Raw genomic sequence first — 23,920 nt, 5'->3', positions numbered from 1 at the left:
ATTGTATTATCCTACAATTATTTCTTCAATAAAAAGCTACGTCGCCGGAGGTGATATACATACGATGCTACGTCTAATCTAATTACATATTACTTTGAATCGCAATTTTGACACCGTATAATTACCGCACGTTCAAAAAACGGATATGTACCGGCGCGATCATTAAACACATTAGATGAGATGTATTAAAATCGTGGAAACTTTAAACTTCTTATATTCCGAATTGGTACAAAAAATGCTTTCTTTTATAAAATTGATATAATAAGATGTCAGTACAAATTCCTCTTTGACGTGCTTTTTATTTCATGTCGACAGGACTTTCAGTCGCACCTTCACTCTAAGTGACCTATCCCAAAGTCCACACGTGTACGGTGGGCAATGGCAGATGGTAAGTCATATGTCTTTTTACTGTTTACTATTCCGCGTACGTATTCCCAGAAAAAGATTTGGGTCACGATACTTTTCATCTATTCGTGCTGCACACGCTCTGCTTTCAAGTCCTCTGTCTCCGAAGCTAATTGAAATATCGACCTGAAACAAAGTGCATTATAAAAGGTACTTTTCTTTCTACTATAATTCGACCGACTACTGGGATGAATTTCTCAATTTTTTAAATGGTTAATAAAAAGAATAGGAAAGATTAGGTTTGTTAATTACTGTGATAATATGATTGGAAACTGAACGTTATTGAACACGTGTGCAGTCTTAAACATATTTTAGAGAATCCGCTTTACCAGATATTTTTTTCGGAACTAAAAGACAAATAACTGGGAGGTATCTGATTCTTCAGGAAGTTGAAAGACTGCCTTTTAGATGGGCAGGAAACGGCGCACTTTGGCGTGGAAGTCGAGACGATATATCTTTACGTCCTGCTTGTAGATTTATTGCGTTCGAGGTACTCGAGGAATTAGGCTGACGCGATCCATAGGTCAGCCCACGAATCAGTTTAGTCTCTGTTTAATCTTCGATTCCTATAAATTTTATTTGCTGCATCGTTTCGTCTTACAAAGTTCGAAATTTTCAAAATAGATATGTAAAAGTATTTCTAACATCTCACGAGCACAGCACGAGGCAAGTTCAACTTTCTTAAATGATTTTAAACGTCTCACGAAAACTGTGAAAGTTTCGTATAGTTTTTTGCGTAAAGTTTAATATTTTACTCGAATATCATTGTAAAATATGTCGTATAATCGAAACGTTTTGTTTCGAAAGAATACTAAATTTTTAACGAAATCCTCCTAGCCAGAATTATCCATCCTAGAACGATATATTTAAAAGAAATCTCGTCTAATATCAAATGATAATCTAAGGTTCATCGTAAATTGCTTAATATTCTTAAAGTGAGGTAGATATGGGAATAGATGAAAAAGAGAATCTAAAATATCGGAAAAATGTTCGAACTCGTGCGAGTCGATTTCGAGGAAAAGTAATTTCGAGTCCCGAGACTGCGGTTTGATAAAGAAAAACGGAACACGCCCGAGGTCGTTCCAATCTTTACAAAATACCTGCTAAAGACCGATTCGTTCTATATGCTTGAGAAAACAGTGTAATCTTTACCTTTCTCGGAAGGACACGTAGCGAAAGTTGTTCCATCGAGAGCGATGTCCAGCGTACGCCACAGTGCCGATTCTCATCTTTTACACTTCCTGCAAACGAAATTTCCGTTTACACGTTGTCGTTGTCGCTCCGCGGCAACTATCGTATACGGATGGCCTGCAATTTATTAACGGGGCCCTTGTGCACGCCGGAAATTTGCGAGACACCCGGTTTCAAAGTGGCACCTGGCGAATCATGCGAAGCAAAGAGAACGAGACCAGAGTTCTCTACTCTCTAGGTCTAGAACCGAGAAAGGGAAAGCCAGAGAAAGAGAGGGGAAGAGAGGATTAGTATCGACAGGACTAAGGTGAAACGTTGGAAGGGCAAGGAAAGGGTGCATAATGGTGGTCCTGTTAAGAGGAGGGTTGAGAGAGACAGGGGGGGGAGGGAGAGAAAGAGAGAGAGGGAGAGAGAGAGACAGAAAGAGACAGAGAGAGAGAGAGATATATGAAGCAAACGGACGGACTGACGGACGCCGGATCCCCGACAAATGGATTAAGCGCAAATTGCTAAACTCTGTTTAATTTGGCCAAATGAATTTTGTTCCTCTAGTCCTTTCTCGTTTTCCTTCTCTCTTCTCTCTCTCTCCCTCCCCTCCCTCTCATTCACTCACTCACTTACCCACCCACTTTCTTTCTTTTTCTCTATCTCTGTTGGTCTCGTATTCGCCTTTATCAGAAAGCCTGTGTAAGCCTGTCTCAAACTTTCGCTCTGAAAGCTCGTTTCCTTGTGCAAAAGTGGATGCACGTTTGAGTTCTTGGAAAAAAACGTTTTATATCTCTCTGATTTTTTTTCCTTTTTATCGTTTTAAGAGAGGTTAAAATCGGTGCGCGAAACTGAAGGAGTTGTACGAGGAATTTCCACTTTAATATTTTATTAAGACAGCCTTTGTATCTAGAAATAGTGCGCGTATTTCCTGCAAAAGCACCGGTATTTGTTGAAATTCTACCCGAGACACTAATCTTTTCTTTTATGAGTGGAACATTTCAATTGTCCACAGGTGGGTGCCCGGATGAAGCTTTGGAAAACAAACGATTGCGAAACGAGGGATGCGATTTAGTTTGGTAGTCAGGATCCGGCGGAGCGGTTCGAGGAAATGTCGAAACAGATCAAAAGCGTCTGGTTCGGTTATTACCACACGCATATCTCGTCCATATTGTTAAGGCAACTTCGTAATCGGACTACACGCAATATTCTCCCATATTCAGACGGTTCGTTTGCGCTGTTGGAAATCAGTAGGTGTTCATCTTCGAATACGTGCCAAAATCAAGTCGGTAGAGATTATGCCTCGCGTTTAGAATACGCTGTCGTGGATTCAAAATGGATGCATACAGTATAGTGCAAAAGTTTTCGACCTGCCAGACGGAAATGTTTTGTTTTCGCAAAACGAAAGCTCCGCGTGCTATTAAATTAATTGTACGTTCGATTAATTAATTCTTTGATCAATATTCTAGCAATTGAAAAGATGTCCGTTTAGTGGTTATTTTATCCCGTAATTTTGGATTTCGACCGATTTCTTGGGAGAATTTTGAAATATCGGTAACCCGAAATAATCATACCTACATCGTGATACGATCTGATGGATAGAAAGAATGTATTTTCGGAACAGTAGTAAGATAGAATTCTTGCGATATTAGAAAACAGGAGAGATTAAGGAATTAAGGTTCAACCACGGGTACAATTTCCAACTTATTTCGCGTATAATAGAATTTACATTAATTTCCATGGCAAGCTCTCATATAAATTTAGATTTTCACTGGCATTTATTTAAACCGAACGGAACCAGGTTAAATGGAAACATGGTACATCTAACTGAATTATTTGCATGAGACTGCGACGTGTGGACGATGATGACTGGTATCACCAATGGATGAAAGGAAGTTCGTGTCAGAAATCGCGAGAAATGTCTGTTCGGGGAGTCTTTTAAATTTTATCAGAGTAAAAGAGTCTAACATTATGCAAATCGAATAAAAGATTCGTAAGCGAATAACCTAACCAATGCGAATTTCAAATAAATCTGTTAAATAAATAAAAAATTATTTCCCAATAAAACTTTTGTATATTTATTATGTTTTGTATATTTATTAATATTTATAATGCGAGATTAAACGCGTAATACATATCCAGTTGTGTAATATTACGGAAACGGGTCCTTCGAGTTTAACTTTCGAGTAAAATGGGCCACTAGGAAAATCAAACCTGTACGTGGTTATTTAACATGAACATCTTTCGAATTGCAATAAGCGTTGCTTTGAGAATCAATTAACAGTGTATTAATCATCAACGTAGGTAGAGAATAATTACTATACTATTCCTTTCGCTTCCTCTGTTCCCTTGCTCTGGATAGTTGTAGAAGTAACTATATACGCCACTTATATAAGAAAATCCACAAAGAGTTTCTAATTATATGCCATCGCAAAGTAGCGGTTTAGAAATTATTCATTCTAGAGATCGTGTGATTTTCATCGAGGTCGAATGACAACATGTCCTTGTTTTGGATTTCTACTCGAATTAAAATAATAAAATATCACGCGCGTGATTGGCGATTCAACAATTTCCGATAGAAATATTTTTATTGACAATGCGATGGAACGACAACGTGCCTTTATTTTGATCTGTTTTCATCCAGATTAAGCGGGTAATCTTACTGTCGAGTAATATTTAATTTTACGTCTCTACGTTTGTTTAATTTTTTGATATAGAATTAAAAATTAAAATGTTCGTAACATGAGAAACCATAATAGAGGAGTCAATGAAACAAAAAGAAGAAAAGAACGAATTGAAGATATTGAATAATAGTTATAGTTTCATTTCTTTCTCATCGTTCTTTAAGACTTTGACGCATTTCGGCGTAGATCTTAATACCAACCGCTCTATATGTAATTATGATATGCTTTCTGAGAAACTCGCATTGAACCATCATTGTTATTAAGTCTTTATCATATGATATTACTTTATTTTATATTTACTTATTTCCTGACAATCCCATATAGTTACAAAAAATCGGGATGTTATCCTTTCCTGACCATTCCCTATCACTGGATCATCAGACTCACAGATCGCCGGTCGTTTCAGTGCATATGTAAATCTTTTCTCTTCAATAGAGCACTGTCAAATACAGAAATCATTTGTCTCATGCGCAAGTACCGACTAAATTGAGCAAAAATTTGAAATCACGTAAACGTGACGGCATGTGACAAATGGCAGAGTGCCATCACATTTAACTGACAGTGGTCGTCAAAGTGTTAAAAGTAAAAGTGAATGTACATATTCGTTAAAGATATTACCATCTAGATAATTTAAGAACGATATGATTATCAAATAATAACACGACAATTATATTAAATATTTATTGTAATCGACTGATGATCGAACCGAATCGTTGGATTCGTAATCATTCAATTGATCGTTTGATCGATGAATCATATATCCTCGACTACTTACGTAACTTAAAAGCACTTTTAAACTTACAGATTTCCATACGTTTGAATGCCGTTGTACTCGAAAAATTGACTCGACGAATTTGAATGGTAGCCTTTTCAACCTAACCTCAATTCGCACGATCATCATGGTTTTCTTCGTAATACTGTCGATTCTTCTCGTGATTCTGGGAATATACTATCTTTTGAGGCCACGGAACCCTTTCGAGGCATATGATCTATCACACAAGAGCTCATTTCCTCTACTAGGTAGCACATGGGAGTCGATATTAACGCGAAAGTCATTCGCAACCGTGGTTCAGGAAATTTATAACCTGATACAACACAATGACACCGGTCTTGATGATTCGCGATGAAGAGTTGATCAAATCCATTACCATAAAAAATTTCGACTATTTTCGGAACCATCGAAGTTTCATCAACGAACAAATAGACAGCTTCTTCAGCAGTAATCTGCTGCTATTCCGTGACGATAGGTGGAGAAACGTCAGGTCGTTATTCACTCCAGCCTTCAGCTCCAGTAAGATGAGATCCATGTTTCAATTGATGTCCGAGACCGCTGTAAACATGGTAAAATATTTGTCAACCCTTCCGGTGAATGAGAAACATGGTAGAGATGAAGGCCATCTTCGCCAGGTATGCCAACGACGTGTTCGCGACGTGTGCTTTTGGTATCGTGATCGATTCTTTGGCCGATCGAAAAAATAAATTTTATACTTTAGGCAGAGAGGCTTTAGATATTCACAGCGTAACGATTCTCAAACTTATCGTGATAAAAATATTCCCAGGATTAGCCAGAAGATTTGGTATAACGTTATTACGCAGAAAAGTGACGAATTTCTTCAAACAAGTGGTATCTGACAGTATTAAAGTCAGAGAAGAGAAAGGTATAGTCAGATCAGATTTTATTCAGCTGATGATGGAGACCAAAGGTAAATTAGGCTCGGGAAAGGATCTCACCGTCGATGATATCACTGCCCAAGCATTTATCTTCTTTTTTGGAGACTTTGAGACTACATCCGGACTATTATGCTTTGCTGCTCATGAAGTGGTTGTGAATCCCGAGGTTCAGGAAAGACTGCATGCCGAAATCGATTGCGTTTTGGCCAATTCCAGCAGGGAGTTCACTTTCGAAATATTCAATAGTCGTTTAGAGTATCTCGACGCTGTGATCAACGAGACACTGAGAATGTATCCAATTATACCTATCACCGATCGAGAATGCTCGAAATCATTCGAACTACCTCCAGTTCTGTCAGGAGTGAAACCATACATAATGAACGAAGGTTCTCATTTGTGGTTGCCGATCTACGCGATCCAACGTGATTCAAAATATTTTGAGAAACCGAATACCTTCGATCCAGATCGATTTTTGGATAAGAAGAGTAATCTCGTTAACAGCGCAGCGTATTTACCATTTGGCATGGGTCCGAGAAATTGTATCGCCAAAACGTTCGCGTTAATGAAGGCTAAAGTCGCATTGTTCCATATTTTTACCTGTTGCTGGCTCGAAGTTAGTTCCGAGACGACGATGCCTATGGAATTGAAGACGAGAGGAGTGTTTCTTACGGCAAAAAATGGATTTTGGTTGCGGATAGTTCCAAGAAATATTTAATTAATCGAAGAATCGTTTAATTGATTCATCGAATTGAATTTTATTAAAATCTTATAAGGTGGTAAAATTGATAAAATCTGGCAGTATGAACTGGCTGAAGGAAGATTGTGAATGAAGAAGTTGTACGAGATTAGTGAATTATTTTGAATTAAGAAGAATCAGTATGAATCGATCAGTGGAATGATAAAATGAACAAATATATCAGAGTAAAGGTATACAAATAATACGTAATATTTAGATCTCAAGTTAGCAGCACGAATTAATAAAGAGAAATTTGCTGGGAGAAATTTTAAACGAGTTTAATTGCCAAAGAAGAAGGAAAGCTTGTTTGTGAATACTCGAAGAGAAATGGTTGTTCTGAATAAGAAGACTAATCGTATTGTACCTTTAGAATTGATTTGCTTCGCGTATCTTTTTGAGTTCGAGTGGTCTCTTTGATGTGAATTTGAAGCGTATATTTTATTACGAATTTTTATCAGACAAGCAACAATATTATTAAATATTTATCTGTATACACGAGTGAAATCCACTAGTATACATAAAGTGAATAACGTGCAGGTTTAGACAACCAATAAGATTGACGTAATTTACAAAAGCTTGAATACAGAAATCTTAAAAGTATATACAGCCCCGGTGAAAAATCTAACAATATATAAAACTTATTAGCAGTGAAAATGGTTAACTGGTTCGATAGCAGTATACTTATATATACCTAATATATGTATATCTATACTTAAGTGGTAGAAATGTTCGTGTAAGCCTAAACGATCTCAAAGGTATGTATATCGTATAAAATTGCAACATATCACATACATAATTAAAAGACCGATAAAGTGAAACAATACAATTTTTGTTGTTGTCGCAACAAATTTTAACATAATAGATTTTACGATCCATTCTTACGGGCCCATAGAAGAATGTACATACTTTTATGTGCGTATGTAAAACTTGCAGTTAATTGGATAATTAGTTTTCACGACAACCAATATCATAAATATAGTTTTGGGATACAGGCTTCTGAAATTGCACTCACGTGACTTTGTACATCTTTAACTTCGTTAATATTTCAAATTTCCCTATGAAATTTTCCGCGCATATTCCGAACCGAATATCTCGCTTTTCGAAAATATAAAAAAAATTTCAATTTTTCAATAACATTTAGGAAACTTGTACAAAGAAATACGTGTTTGATTTGGCGGGATATTAATTTCGCCAAATATGAATTGATTCGAATTTATATTAGGATATTATATTAGGCAAAAGAGAAACGACAATTGTGCAGATTTCTTTATACTTTGAAGTTTTACGTTTATCATATTTCGCGGTATATCGAAGAATATCCTTACTTGCTTTCATTTTTGTACAGTATAATACGTACGAAATTTTGGCAAAAAATATATTAAATATACTTTTGGACATTGTTTCGGTTTCTATATTATAGCGTCAAGTTTCATACATTCGTCGTTTAATTATTCTCACCGAATCTCTGCGTTAACCATGTTATTTCGTATTCACAAAATTTATACGATTTCATATTACGTTAAATCATAATTCTTTGGGAAAGAAAATCTAGAAAAGTTTCAAATACAGCATAGGAAATTCAAATATTATCCGAGAATAATATCCATTTTTTCTTCGATCATCTTAATTTACATTATTGTCTAATAGCATCGCATAATTATGATTAAGAAAATTTCTCTAGTCGAGCAATTTTCAAAGGAATAGTGGCATAAAAATAAAGACGATTATGACTCATTTTTATGCAGTCTAATAAGTAAAAAAGCGATAATAACGCGAAACAATGTATAAACATACAAATGCACGAAGGACATCTATATTTGATATATTTACCTATTAGACAGATAAAAACTAAAATAATAAAGCATAGTTGACAACTAAATCACCAATAATTTCTACAACATCATATCGCTAAACGGTAGATAGAAATCAGAAATATTCAAAGAATACACAGTCGAGAAATACACAGAAAGTTGATAAGACTTATTATCTCACATACATAATACAAATGTTTGCACGCTCTAGTATAAATAGCTCGACGGCTATTAACAGTTGTATCAACCCGTCATAGCCAGTCAGTACTCACGGCAGCGCTCTAGCATGAGCATCATTCAATCGCGTCTTCGGCCACGCTCTCACATGAGAGTATCCATATACGTTGACAGCTTCTAAGCTTTTTTTTAACATCGAATCGAACATAAACTTTTCTCGTGATTACCGATCGAAAGTCGAATTTCTTTAAAGAAAAGCAATGATCTAGTTTTCTGGTACGTGGTTGTGTGGTGTTATACCAGTGAATAGAGAAGTAGAACCCAGTAGAAGCGTTGAATAATAACGATGGAAATAAACTGGTGGCCAATAATCGCGGCGGTGGTCGCCGTAATCGCGGTAGCTTATTACAGATTCACTCGGACCTACAATTTCTTTGAGAAACGCGGGATTCCTTACTACAGTTACGTCCCGCTATTAGGAAGCATTTGGGAGGCCATACTTCAACGAATCTCGTTCGCCGAGACGGTTGAAAAAATATACCAGGCGTTTCCCGATTCGAAGTACATCGGTTTTTTCGACTTCTCCTCACCCATAGTTATGATTCGCGATCTCGAACTGATCAAGTCGATCACCGTAAAGAACTTCGATCATTTTCCAGATCACAGGTCCTTTGATAGCGTAGATAGAGATCCCCTGTTTGGTAAGAATTTATTTGCCCTTCGTGGCGATAGATGGAAGGAAGTACGAAATACATTGAGTCCAGCCTTCACGTCAAGCAAGATGAAGGCGATGTTCGTACTAATGCGCGAATGCGCTAAGGAATACGGCGATTACTTCGCTTCTTTGCCTGCCGACCAGACTACTTTGGAGTTAAAAGATTCGTTCACCAAATATACCAACGACGTAATCGCCACTTGTGCCTTTGGCATTAACGTGAACTCGATAAAGGACCCGAAGAACAATTTTTACGTGTACGGTAGAGACGCTACTCATTTTGGAAGATCGCAATCCATCAAGTTTTTCATTGTAAGAAGCTTGCCCTGGGTAGCTCGAGCATTAAATATCAGGATAATTAAGAAGCAGGTCGCGGATTTTTTCCAAGACTTGGTGGCTATTACGATAAAGACCAGAGACGAGAAAGGTATCGTTCGTCCGGATATGCTTCAGCTGATGATGGAAACGAGAGGGAAATTAGGCCCAGGAAAGGAGTTGACTATCGAAGACATGACTGCCCAGGCGTTCGTCTTCTTCTTCGGTGGATTCGAAAGCACCTCTACTCTGATGTGCTTCGCTGCTTACGAGGTTGGAATAAACGAGGAAGTTCAGAGGAGATTGCAAGACGAGATCGATCAGGTTTTGGAGGATTGTAAGGGCGAAGTCACGTACGAGGCTATCAACGACATGAAATATCTGGACGCTGTCATTCTCGAGAGTCTTAGGATGTACCCGACCATCGTGGCTGTCGATAGACTTTGCGTAAAACCGTTCGAATTACCGCCACATTTGCCAGGAAAAGAACCCTACATTGTCCAAGAAAATGAATGCTTATGGATACCGATTTATGGAATTCAGCGCGATCCACAGAATTATCCAGAGCCAAACAAATTCAATCCTGATAGATTCTACAGCGATGCGAAACAGATGCTCAACTCCAGTTTGCTCTTTGCCTTTGGATTGGGACCTAGAATGTGTATCGGTAACAGATTCGCGATATTGGAGGCGAAAGTTTTGTTGTTCTATATTTTTGCCAGGTGTAACCTGTTACCATGCGCCAAGACTTCTATACCGATGAAATTGAACAAGAAAGGATTTGCTATGACGTCAGAGAATGGATTCTGGTTTAACATTCAACCGAGAAACATAAAGAAAGGCGAGGTCGAGAAAATTACGGTTCCAGGAACAACGATGTTCATCGAGAAGATTCCTGATAGACATCCAGACAATTAAGTTATATGCGATGTTTGTAATATCAATCTTCCGAACTTTCGTTTGAAAATATCTACATATATTTTTTCGATATATTCAATGCGATAAGATCGACGGTAAACCAGAAATCAGAACCAAAGGTTTCGAGTTGAACACGTCACTTCAAACGTTTATATTTAGTTATTCGCATCGTCACTTGATTTCGAAGTATTAAGAATCGAGATGCTTGTTTCGCGAAAGAAAGTGAAAAACACATATACTTGGGTTATTCAAAGTGTATAGAGAAATAAAAAGCTTTCGTATAATATTTTCATTGTAACGCATAAAATATACGAATTGTATAAAGTTTCGGGTCAACGATTTCTCTTTGGTTCGAACAGGGAAACACTCTTAGATATCTATATTCAAAATCAACAAGTTGAAAATGATTCTATTTAGCAATGAAGAACGTAGTGACTTTTGCGGAGATGAAGTACATCTTGTTTTATTTAACTGTGTTAAAACATCATTAAATTTTCATAACTTTAAGCGATTTTAGTATTTTGTCGAATGATTTTCTATTGATACGATCTTTATGATTAATATGATTTTGTAGAATTTATAGAAAATAATCGTTACTAATATTCTACGAGCGTACTCTTATCCAGTTGGTTTGCCAAATGCTTGACGGATGATCTAATACATCAGATTTAATTATCTAATAACTCGATCGATGTTTTATAGCTTTTTTTTCATCATACGTGTTTACGAGATTTTCTCTGTATACTAACATTTATATACTTTTTATTGTTTAGATAAATGTATCTGTTATAATATAATATGATTAAACAAAATTAATATTTGGAATAAGAATATTTTGGGTTTAAATAGAGAAACAAACTGAATAAATACAAGTTTGTATTGGGAAATAGAATTTACAATTCTAATCTATAATCGATTCTTACTATAATAAGATTACATTATTGCTTTTAAGATAATACCATACTGTCCATACCATACTTCGTCCTAGTTTCACAAATTTCAAGTTTCAGATACCGTAAACTAAATAATTAACGATAGCATCCTCCGTCTGGGGCTCCAAAGTTCTTTCTGATAGAGAAAAGATTCAATATACGATTGACTTTCTTGGACATTAAACGATGCAAACAAAACGATATCTTTGTTCAAAGATGTTGAAGTTTTCGATCAGCTTTGTGTTTATACCTAAGGTACATTTCAATCCTTTTTATCGATTTTCTTTATTTATTATATTATTTTTACGAGTCAATTTCCGTTAAGCACTGATGTATCTCAGTTTTGGAGGTTCTTTACTTCTTTCTCCAACCTTTCCGCGTGATCGTAAATAAGGGGAAAAAGCCAAAGAGATAGAGAAGAATTTTTTGGGTATCCCACAAAATTCTTCCGCCACCGTTTAACCTGTTCGTATTTCAGCGAAACGAATCGGAGAAGAAATGAAAAGGAGGATCGAATCGTGGCGCGTGTTCTTGGTCATATAATGGATACGTGTTACGCGTCCATCTCAATTATCCTGGCCGGATGCGTCAGCATCGTCTCTGCATGTCCAGCACGTAACATGGAGACGAGATACATATAACAGTCGTATGTGTAATATATTCTACTACGTGATCGGCTAGTGGCAAAGACGCCATACGACCTTGTGAATGTTGCTTTAATGAGCGAGTTCCCGCGTATATATAAGCTGCTACATCACGAGATGGTTGCTCGTCACAATATCACGCGGATATCGCACCAACCTAATTGTGACCTACTTCTTCATTCTCGTGCTTCAAGAAATTGTGATAATATGCTGCGAACTCTCATGGATTTGATATTCGATTTTCGGGGAATCGTGAACTTTGTCTTTAGACAGGGTTACGGTCGGTAGCTGGGACGATTAAATACGTATGATCATTTCTTTTTATAACTTCTTGAAATACACCACAGGAAAAGCAATGAATATTCATTAAATTTATTAAATGATTGGGTCATTCTAAACGTTTTGTCCTCCGAAGATAATCTTAGGTCTATTATGTTATAGTTTCTAGATGTGAAAGTTTGTGGTTGCTGCTCGATTTCCTCTGTCTTATTCCGCTCATTCAATTTGGAATAATTACAAGGTTCAAGACTAAACGTTGGAACGATCGTACACTGTAATTTGTCACAATTTCAAACCGGGGATTGAAGCAATTGTGGATCTTCAATTGAAATTACTTTAAATTTCATTTGGGAACGATCATTCTATTTATAAATATTCTGAGGTGTAAGTGTTGTCCGTGATAATTGTAGCTGCTGACTGTAGATATGTCGCTGACGGGGTACTGCTGTTTTTCTTCCATTTTTGATGCGTAGAAGAAAAATCGGACTCCGGTCGCCGGGATTTGAAACCCGGGTCCCGAACGTTCGTAACCTAAGGCGCTAACCACTGCACTGCCGTCGTCCGACAGTAGTTAGTGTCGAGTGGTGGTATTTGCTGTTGAGTGCCGCCACAATTCAAAAGAGGACTCATTGTGAATATACGCAATGAATTAATTGACCTGCCAATAATAAGTACGCGGTTGTGTCCGCATCAAATCGTATTACTATAAAAAAGAAAATAATAAACAACTTACATGTCCTCTTTGACACCATACGAATATTTTTAGAAAACACGCGAGTAGCTTACAAGGAACTTAAATATCTCTAGATTAGATTGCGAAAAGTATTTTGTATGAAACTATATAGTTGTACTTAGTTGTAACTTTTAAACGGATAAAGTTATCAGTGACATTTTTTCTTCGAAGATAATTAACGAAGCAACGACGTGGCAATCTTTAATTGAACTAACGATGACGACTATTGAAAAGATACGAAACGAAACTCAGATATGGAAATCTCTTCGACGAAGATCACATTGACGAAAGATAAATATTTTATTAAGAGTTATTTTCTCGCACGGCTAATGTTAATAACGTACGATATCCTTAAATAACGTTATAATAAATCTCTATACTACCTCCAATCATTTTATTATGACCTTAAACGGTATAATACTACAGTAACAACAATGTCGTAATAAAATCTCTGTTCCTTACGAATGACCACACGACGAGAACCACGCACATTTACCATGAAATTTCTTCGGAAATCAATCTAAACCGACACTCGACTAGCAACATTAACAACAGCCAAACGAAGTTAGCAATAACAACTAGATACATAATTAACAATAGCAACGGAGTTGGCCGAGATAGGAAACAACGCAACGAATATTTTCATAAACGATCAACAAGTTATATTCGACGAAGCGGGAAAGCAATTTGGTCCAGTGCAGATTATCGTGCAAGTTCTTCGGAAGGTTGGTCGTTGTTAAAGGACCCGTTTCCGATCCAACGACCCTTAGGTGCCTTAGGAAATATCTAGCAGGTTGACTCGATAAAACTACTCTCTCCCCTCTAATGTAATTCACTTTAGCTACGGTGAGTGCGTGGAAGGGATGAAAAGGAAAGCTCCAAGACCGAAGGTTAGCGATCGAACCAACACCATCAAGACTGGCTTTTGGCCAGAATTAATGAACTGAAGATCGTAAGGGTGGATTCAAGCAGTGTATTGTCTTGTCGTGTTAGTGGAAAAAGGCGCGAAACGATGGATAAAAGGGAAAACGAATCTTAGTTTTCTTGCTCTTCTTCTACCTTTCTTCCCTCTTCATCTTCGCAGTGTTATATATCCTACGATAAAACTATGGCAAATAAATTACAGTTATATGCATTGGACCAATTATCGAAACGTGAAATACTGTTGACACTTTTATTAATGTATAACATATACTTTTATCGCTTTGAAGACTATTGTTTATGGTAAAAATTATAACTCATATTCATACATATAATTTACAGATAAACGATGTATAATTACACAATAAATTTGTGCTTCTGTTAAATCTCACATGCGGAATAAAAATTAACATTATCTTCCAAACTATCCGAAACAATACTTACTCGATTACAATATTTTCCTTCCGCAAGTGTCAAACATTCTATTTATCCGTTTACTCGTCATGATTAGTCACTCCTTTTATTTAGTCCACGATATTTTTCTTTCATTAATTGCAATTAAACAACTTTTCTCATGTAATAGTTAGTATACATATGTTATATGTATATCCACGCATCCTTGAATTTATTTCATTCTGTATTTATGCCAAACGAATTTTCCGAACTCAATGTTTCAATTACGTCATAAACTTGCTAAAAAACAGTTTTTTTGTCAAACTCTAACGAAACAATTAAATTCAACAAATTGTTCATTACACAATATTAATCTTTCGAAGCACGAGCGAATAATCAATCAGATCACGAATTATATAAGAAACTTTTTATTTTGCTTATATCACATTAAGTAAAATAAATAGCAATCTTTAGTTAATGTTAGTATTAACATTCGAAAGACGGACGCTGCGCAGCTGGATTCGCAATAAATTTTTTTACTCCAAAATGTCTTTTCCGCCCTTGTTATCGAGATCGTGCGAGAGTTTTCTTATTGCTAATGGAGAGAAAGGGGCTAGGCTTATATTACAAAACATCTTCAGTATGCTCCAAACAAAATTGAGCCAACGTATGGATCACGTGGATTACGACTGATTCGGCGTGACGTCCGCCGACATAGAGTTAACCGAAAAACACTACTCCTTACGCAAAGATTTTAGCCGCATTAAAGATCACTCATTCGCAAATTCAATTTCTACAATTTCCATTGCTCAGATGCTTTGTCGTTCCATTAGTTTGAGATATGCAGTAAGAATTTTCTCTGGGCTCAACATTCAGCCAAAATCCATTCTTAGCATAGGCGGTTATCACGCCTTCCTCATATTGCAACGGAAGCAACATCTTCGATCCAATCTTGACGTTGCACTTGGCGAGAATGTGACACAGCAATACCTTTATCTCTGTTAACGCGAACCGATTGCCGATGCAGATTCTGGGACCGAGACCAAACGGCATAAACGCCCCCGAATTTATAATCTTCTTTCCATTCTCGAGGAATCTATCCGGATCGAATTTCTGCGGATTTTCGTAGTGTTTGGGATCGTGGTGAATCGCGTCAACAGGTATCCAGATGTTCATTCCTGCTTTTACGGTGAAAGGTTTTTCACCAGGTAAGGCTGGTGGCAGCTCGAAATCTTTCACGCATAGTCTATCCAAGAATACGGTAATTGGTTGCAATCTCATCGCTTCGTTGATCATGGCATCCAAGTACTTCATCTTGTGTATGGCATCGTAAGTCAATTGTCCGTTATTATTTTCCAACGTTTCGTCGATTTCCTCCTGTAGTCTTTTCAAAATCTCTGGATTTTCGGCTAGAAGGTAGAACAGAAAGCTCGTCTGCGTTGCAACGGAATCAGTTCCGCCAAAGAATAAGCTAAAAGCGTGATTAACCATGTTTTCCGTGCTCATACCTTTTCCTGGACGCTTCTTGTCGTTTACATCTATGAATAGTTGTAGAATATCTGATCGATAAGTGCCATTCTGTTTCCTTTCCTCGATCGTGTTGATCACTTGTTCGGTAAAAAATTTCGCTATATGTTTCTCCAGAAATCTGAGCTGAAGGAGCTTCGCCAGCCAGGGTAGGTTCCTTTGCGCCAACATTGCCATATCTTTTTTGAAACTAGTGAACGTGGTCGATTTGCCGTACGTGTAAAATACGTTCTTCGGATTTTTTATGGTGTCGACAGATACACCGTAGACGCAGGTGGCGATTACGTCGTTGGTATATTTAGTCAGCAGATCCCTCATCTCCATTTCACGTTCATTCTCCGCTAGATTCGACAAATAGTTCGCGTATCTGGTAGCACACTCGGACATCAGATTGAACATATCCTTTACCTTATTGGAAGTAAACGCGAGTGACAATATGCTCCTTTGTTCCTTCCATTGCTCGCCTTTCATAGAAAACAGCATACCGGCAAATATAGGGTCCATGTCCTTGAAGACAAAGTTACGATGATCGGTAAAGTGATCGAAATTCTTCATGTTGACGGACTTGATCAAGTCGAGATCGCGGAGCACTATGATAGGCGTGAGTGACTCGTATATGCCAACATATTTCGCTTCAGGATGAAGTTCATAAGCGTCCAGAATGGTGTCTTGCAAGGTGGACCGTTTTGCGAAGAAGGATCCCATATTTCCAAACAGTGGCATCGGTGGAATGTGCAGGATTCCATGTTTCTTGAATATATTATGATTCTTCGTGGCACAGTAGTAGATAGCGATCAGTATCGCTATCAAAAACAGACCAAGGGACAAATACTCCATTCGAATATACTACAACCACTATCAGAATTTCACTTCCGACACGATGTTTGCTGAGTCGGCCTTTCCGAATAACTAAAGGTCGATCAATTTATCGCGTAGCTATATACATAAATAAGTAAGAGGACACGTCTATATTCTGATACGCAAGAATGTCTCAAGCGTAGTCAACTCCCTAATCTTTAACGTTACGTAAGCAAAAACGAAAAAGATGAAATCTGTATTTCGTAAAAATCGCCATGATTTATTTAGTGAAGGTAGGAAATGCGTAAAGTATCTTTTAAACGTTTGTCCGCTTACTTAAACGTTGATAATTGCGCAATGCATTACGAATTTCCTATACGCTGCAGTCGCAAATCTTTTTCGGAGCCTCCTAGCTTATGACGCTACGCAGTACTGGAGAAGGCTTAATTCATGGTACCCTAGAGTATTTTTGCTTCCTCTTTCTAGAACCCACGCTGACGAAAACCACGTAACCAAGTGCTCCTTACAGCTATCTTTGATTCATACTCATTTTTGTTTTATTGTATCAGCCGGATCGATTGACGAGTTAACTAACCTATCTGATTGTCTTTAGATTAATTGTCGAACGACAGTGCATAGCTTATGACAAATAATTACATCGTAATGTGTAAAAATAACAATATTTAATCTAACTGTAAATTTTCGTATGGATGTCTCGACTAATTAAAAAGTTCCTGAATTAAATGATTTTAAAGTTATGACTGGAGTAAAATCATTGTTCACGGTGACATCATCTTATGGACAATGCGTTGACATAAATTTCTATGTGAATAATTGGAGTACGTTAAGGTATAGTGGAGGTATCGAATCGTGGAATAGAAAAATTCAAATATTTTATAACACATTTGAGATATTCGATATATTTAGAACACTTAGACACACGTAAATGAATAATTGATTGAAAAGAGGCGTTTGTCCTATCAACGAGATCGAATAATCTAACCAATAAGATGTTTTGATGTATATGTGTATGTATTGAAATATGTACCGTTTTGCTCGGACGATGAGGATCTCTTCGTATGGAATTGATAATGTTTCCAAAGAAAAGTCGCAGATACGAATATAGTGGTTCAAAGCAGCAGAGATAAAAGTCAAGAATTTTTTTTGGTATTTTAAGCAAGTTTGGACTCGATGATCTATGAACTCGTTCATCTATCTCTTGATGTTTGATGAACTCCTGCCCGGTGCGGCATTCGCCGTGTGATTTTTGCAGTGGACTTTGATGCGCGTTTCGACACAAATGTGCCAGGCGCAACTCTCTGAAACAAGGTTAAGTACATGCGGACGCTGATACGCTGGTATGGTTTAGATCGCTGGTGTTTCTGTGCCACGCGTAATAGTGTATACGATTACTCGACATTACTAGATCGTACAATATCATAAAACATATTTGCTATGCCGTCCTTTATCCGTGTTAACTCGCGAGATTATTTATAAAATTCCTAAAAAGAATTCACGAACAAGAATTCCTTAGGTAAGATTAAATCAATTGTTAATCGTTAATCATGAGTTTCGATCGAATCGGAAATTTATTATGGAAGTAACTACTATTGATAAATTATTCCATGGATCATATTATACATTGCACTGTGATTTGCCGAAAATCTGATTTTCTGTCAGGCAATAAATCAATATACCGGATGATTTATCTAATTCGGTCATCTCAATTTAAAACTACATACGAACGAAATAAATCAAAACGATATTTATGTTACATTACGATGGGACTGTAACAGGAATGTTATCACGATACTCTATATAATATAACTAATATTTTAAAGTAATAGAACTGTTTAATAATAATAAACTGAATAATAATAACAGTAACAAAATTTAATTAACGGAGAGAAACCTTTTTTTATAATAACGTAGCAAAATATTAGAAGCATAACGAGTTAAACAATCAAATTTTTATATATAAGTTTAACAAAATAAGTTTCATAAAATTTTACGCAATGCAAGAGTACAATATGACAATCAATATACAATATCTAATATGAGTGTCGCACAAAGATAGAAGATATTGCATTATTTCACAAACGGATTTTTCTTACACTTTGATGGTGAATCATAAAGAAAGTCCAGTTGGTCGATGTATTTATTAATAATACTACAGATTCTGTTGATGATATCGTTACCGAATGTCGATTGGCGAATAGGCGTATGAAATAATATCGAATGCTGAAGACATAGGAGGGAATGTTAAAGTTAATACGTATTGTAAGATCAGGACAGTTAATTCTGTTGTTCCAAATATTGCGTAATAATGATAATTCGTTAACAGTCCTACGCTGCTCTACTTACAATATATTCAATTGAGACAATAATCGCTGAATTATCATGATCGTTATATGGCATCAGGTCGCCCTTCTTATACGCAAGGAACCTGAGAAAATGATGTTGGATATTTTCCGGAAGGTAACAAGATTTCTCAGAGCTTGGCGTCCATATCGCCGGTGCGTATTCGAGATGAGATAGCACCAGAGTAACGTACGATACTACAAGTGTAATTACGTGTAACAAGTGTAATTTAATACGTTCTTGCGTTTTACAGTATGAGATTATCTCGAGTAATTGATTTTTCAAACTCTGACATGTGAACTATATTTCGCAAGCTGTACATTACATGATATTAATCGTTTAATGATGTGAACGTATGATAAACGTATCATTTTAAAGGTTTAAAATTTCCACACAAGGAAATTAAAGGTTATTTTACTTCATATTCCATTTGTACAAATTCCATTGACATCTCCGTTAACCTGGGCAAAACGATAAGAACGTTTCCTTGGCTCAATGATCAACCAGAATCCATTTTTCGCACTGGCGTTTATCACACCTTTCTCGAATTCTAACGGAGTTGTCGTTTTCGGTCCGATCTTGACATTGCACTTGGCAAGAAGGTGACATAGCAATACCTTCATCTCTGTGAGTGCAAACCGGTTTCCGATGCACATTCTGGGCCCAAGGCCAAATGGCATATACGTGTCCGAGTTTATAATCTTTCCACTTTTTAAAAATCTGTCTGGATCGAAATTCAGAGAATTTTCATAGTACTTAGGATCGTGATGAATCGCTTTCACAGGAATCCAAACGTTCATTCCTTTCTTGATCGTGAAAGATTTGTCACCGGGTAATGCAGGTGGCAGTTCGAAATCTTTAGCACATAGCCTGTCAATGAATATAGCTACCGGATGCAGTCGCAAGGATTCATTCATCACGGCATCTAGATACTTCATCTCGCTTAGAATAGCGTAGGTTAATTGCCCGTTGTTGTTTTCCAATGCTTCGTCGATTTCTTGTTGTAATCGTTTTTGAACATCTGGATTCTCGGCCAACAGGTGCGTCACTAAGCTGATTTGCGTGGAAACGGCCTCAAATCCGCCGAAGAAGAAGCTGAAAGCGTGAGAGGCCATGCTTTCCACGCTCATACCTTTTCCTGGCTCCTTCTTTTTGTTAGTCTCTAGCAATAGCTGTATGACGTCCGATCTATAAGCTCCAGTCTTTTCTCTAGCTTTGACTGTCTCTGTCACGATATCAGAGAAAAATTTCTCGACGTAGCTTTCCACGTATTTAAATTGCAAGAGTTTCGCTAGCCAAGGGGCGTTTTTGTGCATCAACGTTGTTAGAGATTTTTTGAAAGTTACTAAGGTTGTACCTATTTTACCGTACACGTAAAACACGTTATTTGGATCTTTTATTGTGTCCACAGAGACACCGTACACGCAGGTAGCGATCACGTCGTTTGTATATTTGCTCAGAAGGCTCTTCATCTCGATTTCACGCTCGTTCTCCGGCAGTTTCGTTAAATGGTCCACGAATTTGACCGCGCAATCGGTCATTAGTTTGTACATGCCTTTTATCTTGCTAGAAGTAAACGTGGGAGACAACATATTTCTATGCTCCTTCCACTGGTCACCTGTCAGACAAAATAGCATTCCCCCTAACAAAGGGTCCACTTCCTTGTACGCGAACGGTCGATGGTCTGGGAAGTGTTCAATATTCTTAATGGTGACAGCTTTAATCAGTTCCGGATCGCGGAGCATTAGAACAGGCGTCAGAAATTCGTAGAAGCCAACATATTTCGCTTCAGGATGTAATTGATAAATTTTGAGAATAAAATCGTGCATGGTGCACTGTCTTCTAAGAAAGGGTCCCATATTTCCAAACAGTGGCGTTGGTGTAATATGCAGAATTCCATGCTTCTTGAACAAATTATGATTTCTCGTGGTAAAGTAGTAAATAACGACGAGTACTGCTGCCACTATGGACAAAGCGATCAGTAGATACTCCATGGTAAAGTAGTCGGTGTAGGTGCCAGAGGTTAGCGATGATACGATGTGCGCTGTGTTATCTTACCAAGAAGACTAAGAGTCGGCGTATGAGCACAGTTCTTATATAGGAGAACTCGTTTCTGCATATCAGTATGCAGGAGCGTCTCCATTGTGTGGAACTGTTTTGCGTTTGACGTTCCATCGCGTTCCATTCACATTTATGCGTAGATTTATCAGTTGTTGGTGATAATAAGTTTAACATATTCGACATAGATTGCAATTAATGATTACATAATTGGAAAAAAGAAGGATCGATGGAATTTAGGCTGCGAAATTTTAATTAAACATATCTGCGGCATAGCTTTCAAGGAAAAGGAATCGGTCGTTTTGAAATTTTTAATAACCAATCTTCGATATAGTATTCGTTAACAAGTACTTACGATCGTCTTCTATCCAGCTGACAATATATTTATTTCGTAGTTGTAGAGTTAATTTGTTATTCTTATTAAAATACTGTTCCCACTGAAGTTCTCAAACATTCAAGTATACAAATAAGAATAAAAGTTTGCGGACAGAGGAGCGGTTATATGCATAAGGAAAAGATTATTATTAATTTTTATTGATTGTGTGACGTGTTACGCAGTACTTTAATGCGCAGAATAAAAATTATCGCGGACGGAAGACGGAAACGCGAAGTGATCATTAGTTAATTTTTGTAAATTAAACATATTCTTGATAAAAATTCAAATTGCTAATACTTCAATTTTGGCGAAGGAATATTTGTGCCTTTACGGAATATTAAATAAATCATTGATTTTTTGCAAAAATACAAACTATGTAGCGAAATATTTTTGTTTAAAATTAGATTCCGTTTTCCTATTTATTTATCACTATCGATCGTTCATTCTATCCAGATTAGTTGTGTGCATCGGACACATGAATAAAAGGACCATTCCTTACGTAAAAGCAAATTGAAAATGTAGCATTTCTTATTTGAGGCTTAATTTTTGAAAAAATGCATTTTGTAGTCTTTAGATCTTCTCGCTCGGGTTAATTCTAAGAATGGATGAAAATAGAGAATTTGCATTTCCAGAGACACTTCCACATCAATTATTATTTTGATAAATTGTAACGCAAGGAAGAGAAATTTCAACATAATTATAAGTTAATAACATTGTCTCTGTATTAGAAGTTTCTTCGTACCGATCTGATAGAGGCATCAGGCCCTTATCTGTTCATGTTTTTACTATCGGTTTCTCTTGACATTATAAATACGATTGTTTGAAATCGTGATTGGATTTACAATTTCGCTATATCATGTCACGTATATGTATACTCGATTATGTGCTCGATTATGTAAGAGGAAAACGTATCACTGGATCTTTAAACATGAAAATAGTTATTTAAATTATCGATTATGTATAAAAAAAAGACGTCAAACAATAGTTGGCAAACTAAATGCAGACAACTGCGTGTTATTACACTTCTTTTTCGTACGACAAATAGTTGACAAGAAAAAGTGAAAAACGGGTCTGTAAAAATGTTTTTTTACATTTTAAATCATTTTTTATCAACAAAGATTTAAAAAAAGTGTCTATTTTTATTTCCGAGCTGAAACACTTGTTACGATTTGGTCTTGATCTTCGGTATTCGTAACCGTTATATGTTACTCTAGATATCGAATTTTAGAATTCTCGAATTATATTTAAATCAAAACGGTAGTTGCTGTCACCAGAAGTAGTTATTAACTATTTCGATTAATTCGACTCCCATTCGCTAATTTCGAAACAACGCAAACGACTGAATGAAATGATTTCAAAAACTTGTCGTACCCTTCTACAGCGCGTCACTATTTTGAATTTCTAAACTGTTGTATCGTTGATGTTTTAATTCGTTAATATAACTGTATGAATAGCGTTAACTAGCGTATCAATACGACTGATAAGTAAAATTTCACGTTTCGGCTTACCCGCTATGTGCAGGAGTACTAGCACGGAAAGGATTAAAGTCTTCTTGGAATAAATAAATATTTTCAATATCTTCTTGATTGATGAAAATAATAGTCAATGAATAGTTTTATTGAAATTGTATATGTGGTACAAGTCCGAAATCGAAGAAGAGAATGTTACAATGTTTAGCTTCTCACCTTGCTTATATGTATAGTCGATCGCACTCCTGGAATATCGTACTGAGTCAATATATTTATTGGAAGACTGACTGTATGAATGGTTGACGATTAATAAAATGCTCGGTTTTACTTCTTGACGTTACTTAAAGATTGGATTAGAACAATTCTCTGCTTCGCAAAGACTACCGTTTTTCTGAACTTGATATTAACTCTCGATAAATGTTTAACTGATTCTTGACAAAATTTTAACTACCTGGACTGAACTCTATAACTGAACTGAATAACTGAAGTCAATAACTGAACTAAACTGACTGAACCCTTGAAAAATTTTTAACTGAACTGCGCTTTGACAAAATTTCAACTGAACTGCTTTCTCTACAAATTTTTGCTGAACTACGTTACGGACTTTAACTGGACTGCTTGTTTCTAAGTGGCTACCCTTATTTATATTAAGACTATCATGGCCAATTGTCACGTGATGGATTATTCTATGATAGCGCGGAGTTTTGGTACGTGATTACTTTTGCGGACGCTGCAATCTTCAGTTCTGCTGGTGTCTTTCGAGAAGTGTTAGGGTTTCAGCTTATGTGGGTTTCGTGGAAGTATTATTGAAGTTTTCCCTT

The 23,920-nt window shown here is 36.7% G+C and overlaps 3 protein-coding genes and 1 pseudogene across 4 annotated transcripts; 2 read left to right on the top strand and 2 right to left on the bottom strand.

Annotated features, from left to right (window-relative positions):
• LOC138186813 (cytochrome P450 9e2-like) lies at positions 1 to 23,768 on the bottom strand. Of its 2 annotated transcripts, XR_011174999.1 has the most exons (3): positions 23,316 to 23,768; positions 1,558 to 1,646; positions 1 to 531 (listed from the first exon to the last, which is right to left on the bottom strand). XR_011174999.1 is itself a non-coding variant. In XM_069127031.1 (2 exons), exon 2 carries the CDS (start codon positions 16,872 to 16,874, stop codon positions 15,297 to 15,299), a length of 1,578 nt encoding a protein of 525 aa, XP_068983132.1. In that variant the 5' UTR covers positions 16,875 to 18,154; positions 23,316 to 23,768; the 3' UTR covers positions 14,404 to 15,296. The 2 variants fall into 2 exon arrangements, 1 of the variants encoding a protein (XP_068983132.1); XM_069127031.1 differs by lacking the exons at positions 1 to 531; positions 1,558 to 1,646 and adding an exon at positions 14,404 to 18,154.
• On the top strand, positions 5,308 to 8,585 carry LOC138186818 (cytochrome P450 9e2-like; annotated as a pseudogene).
• Positions 8,747 to 11,500, top strand: LOC138186812 (cytochrome P450 9e2-like). Its single transcript, XM_069127030.1, has one exon. It carries the CDS (start codon positions 9,007 to 9,009, stop codon positions 10,606 to 10,608), a length of 1,602 nt encoding a protein of 533 aa, XP_068983131.1. The 5' UTR covers positions 8,747 to 9,006; the 3' UTR covers positions 10,609 to 11,500.
• Positions 19,406 to 21,286, bottom strand: LOC138186814 (cytochrome P450 9e2-like). The gene has a single exon (XM_069127032.1). It carries the CDS (start codon positions 21,188 to 21,190, stop codon positions 19,616 to 19,618), a length of 1,575 nt encoding a protein of 524 aa, XP_068983133.1. The 5' UTR covers positions 21,191 to 21,286; the 3' UTR covers positions 19,406 to 19,615.
• Positions 23,769 to 23,920: the final 152 nt, after the last annotated feature.

This window comes from Bombus flavifrons, chromosome 14 (assembly GCF_040668555.2).
Source record: "Bombus flavifrons isolate JBK064 chromosome 14, iyBomFlav1_principal, whole genome shotgun sequence".
In the NCBI taxonomy this organism is placed as follows: domain Eukaryota; kingdom Metazoa; phylum Arthropoda; class Insecta; order Hymenoptera; family Apidae; genus Bombus; species Bombus flavifrons.
Note: the sequence above shows the minus strand (reverse complement) of the source record. Positions and strands in the feature narration are given on the sequence as shown.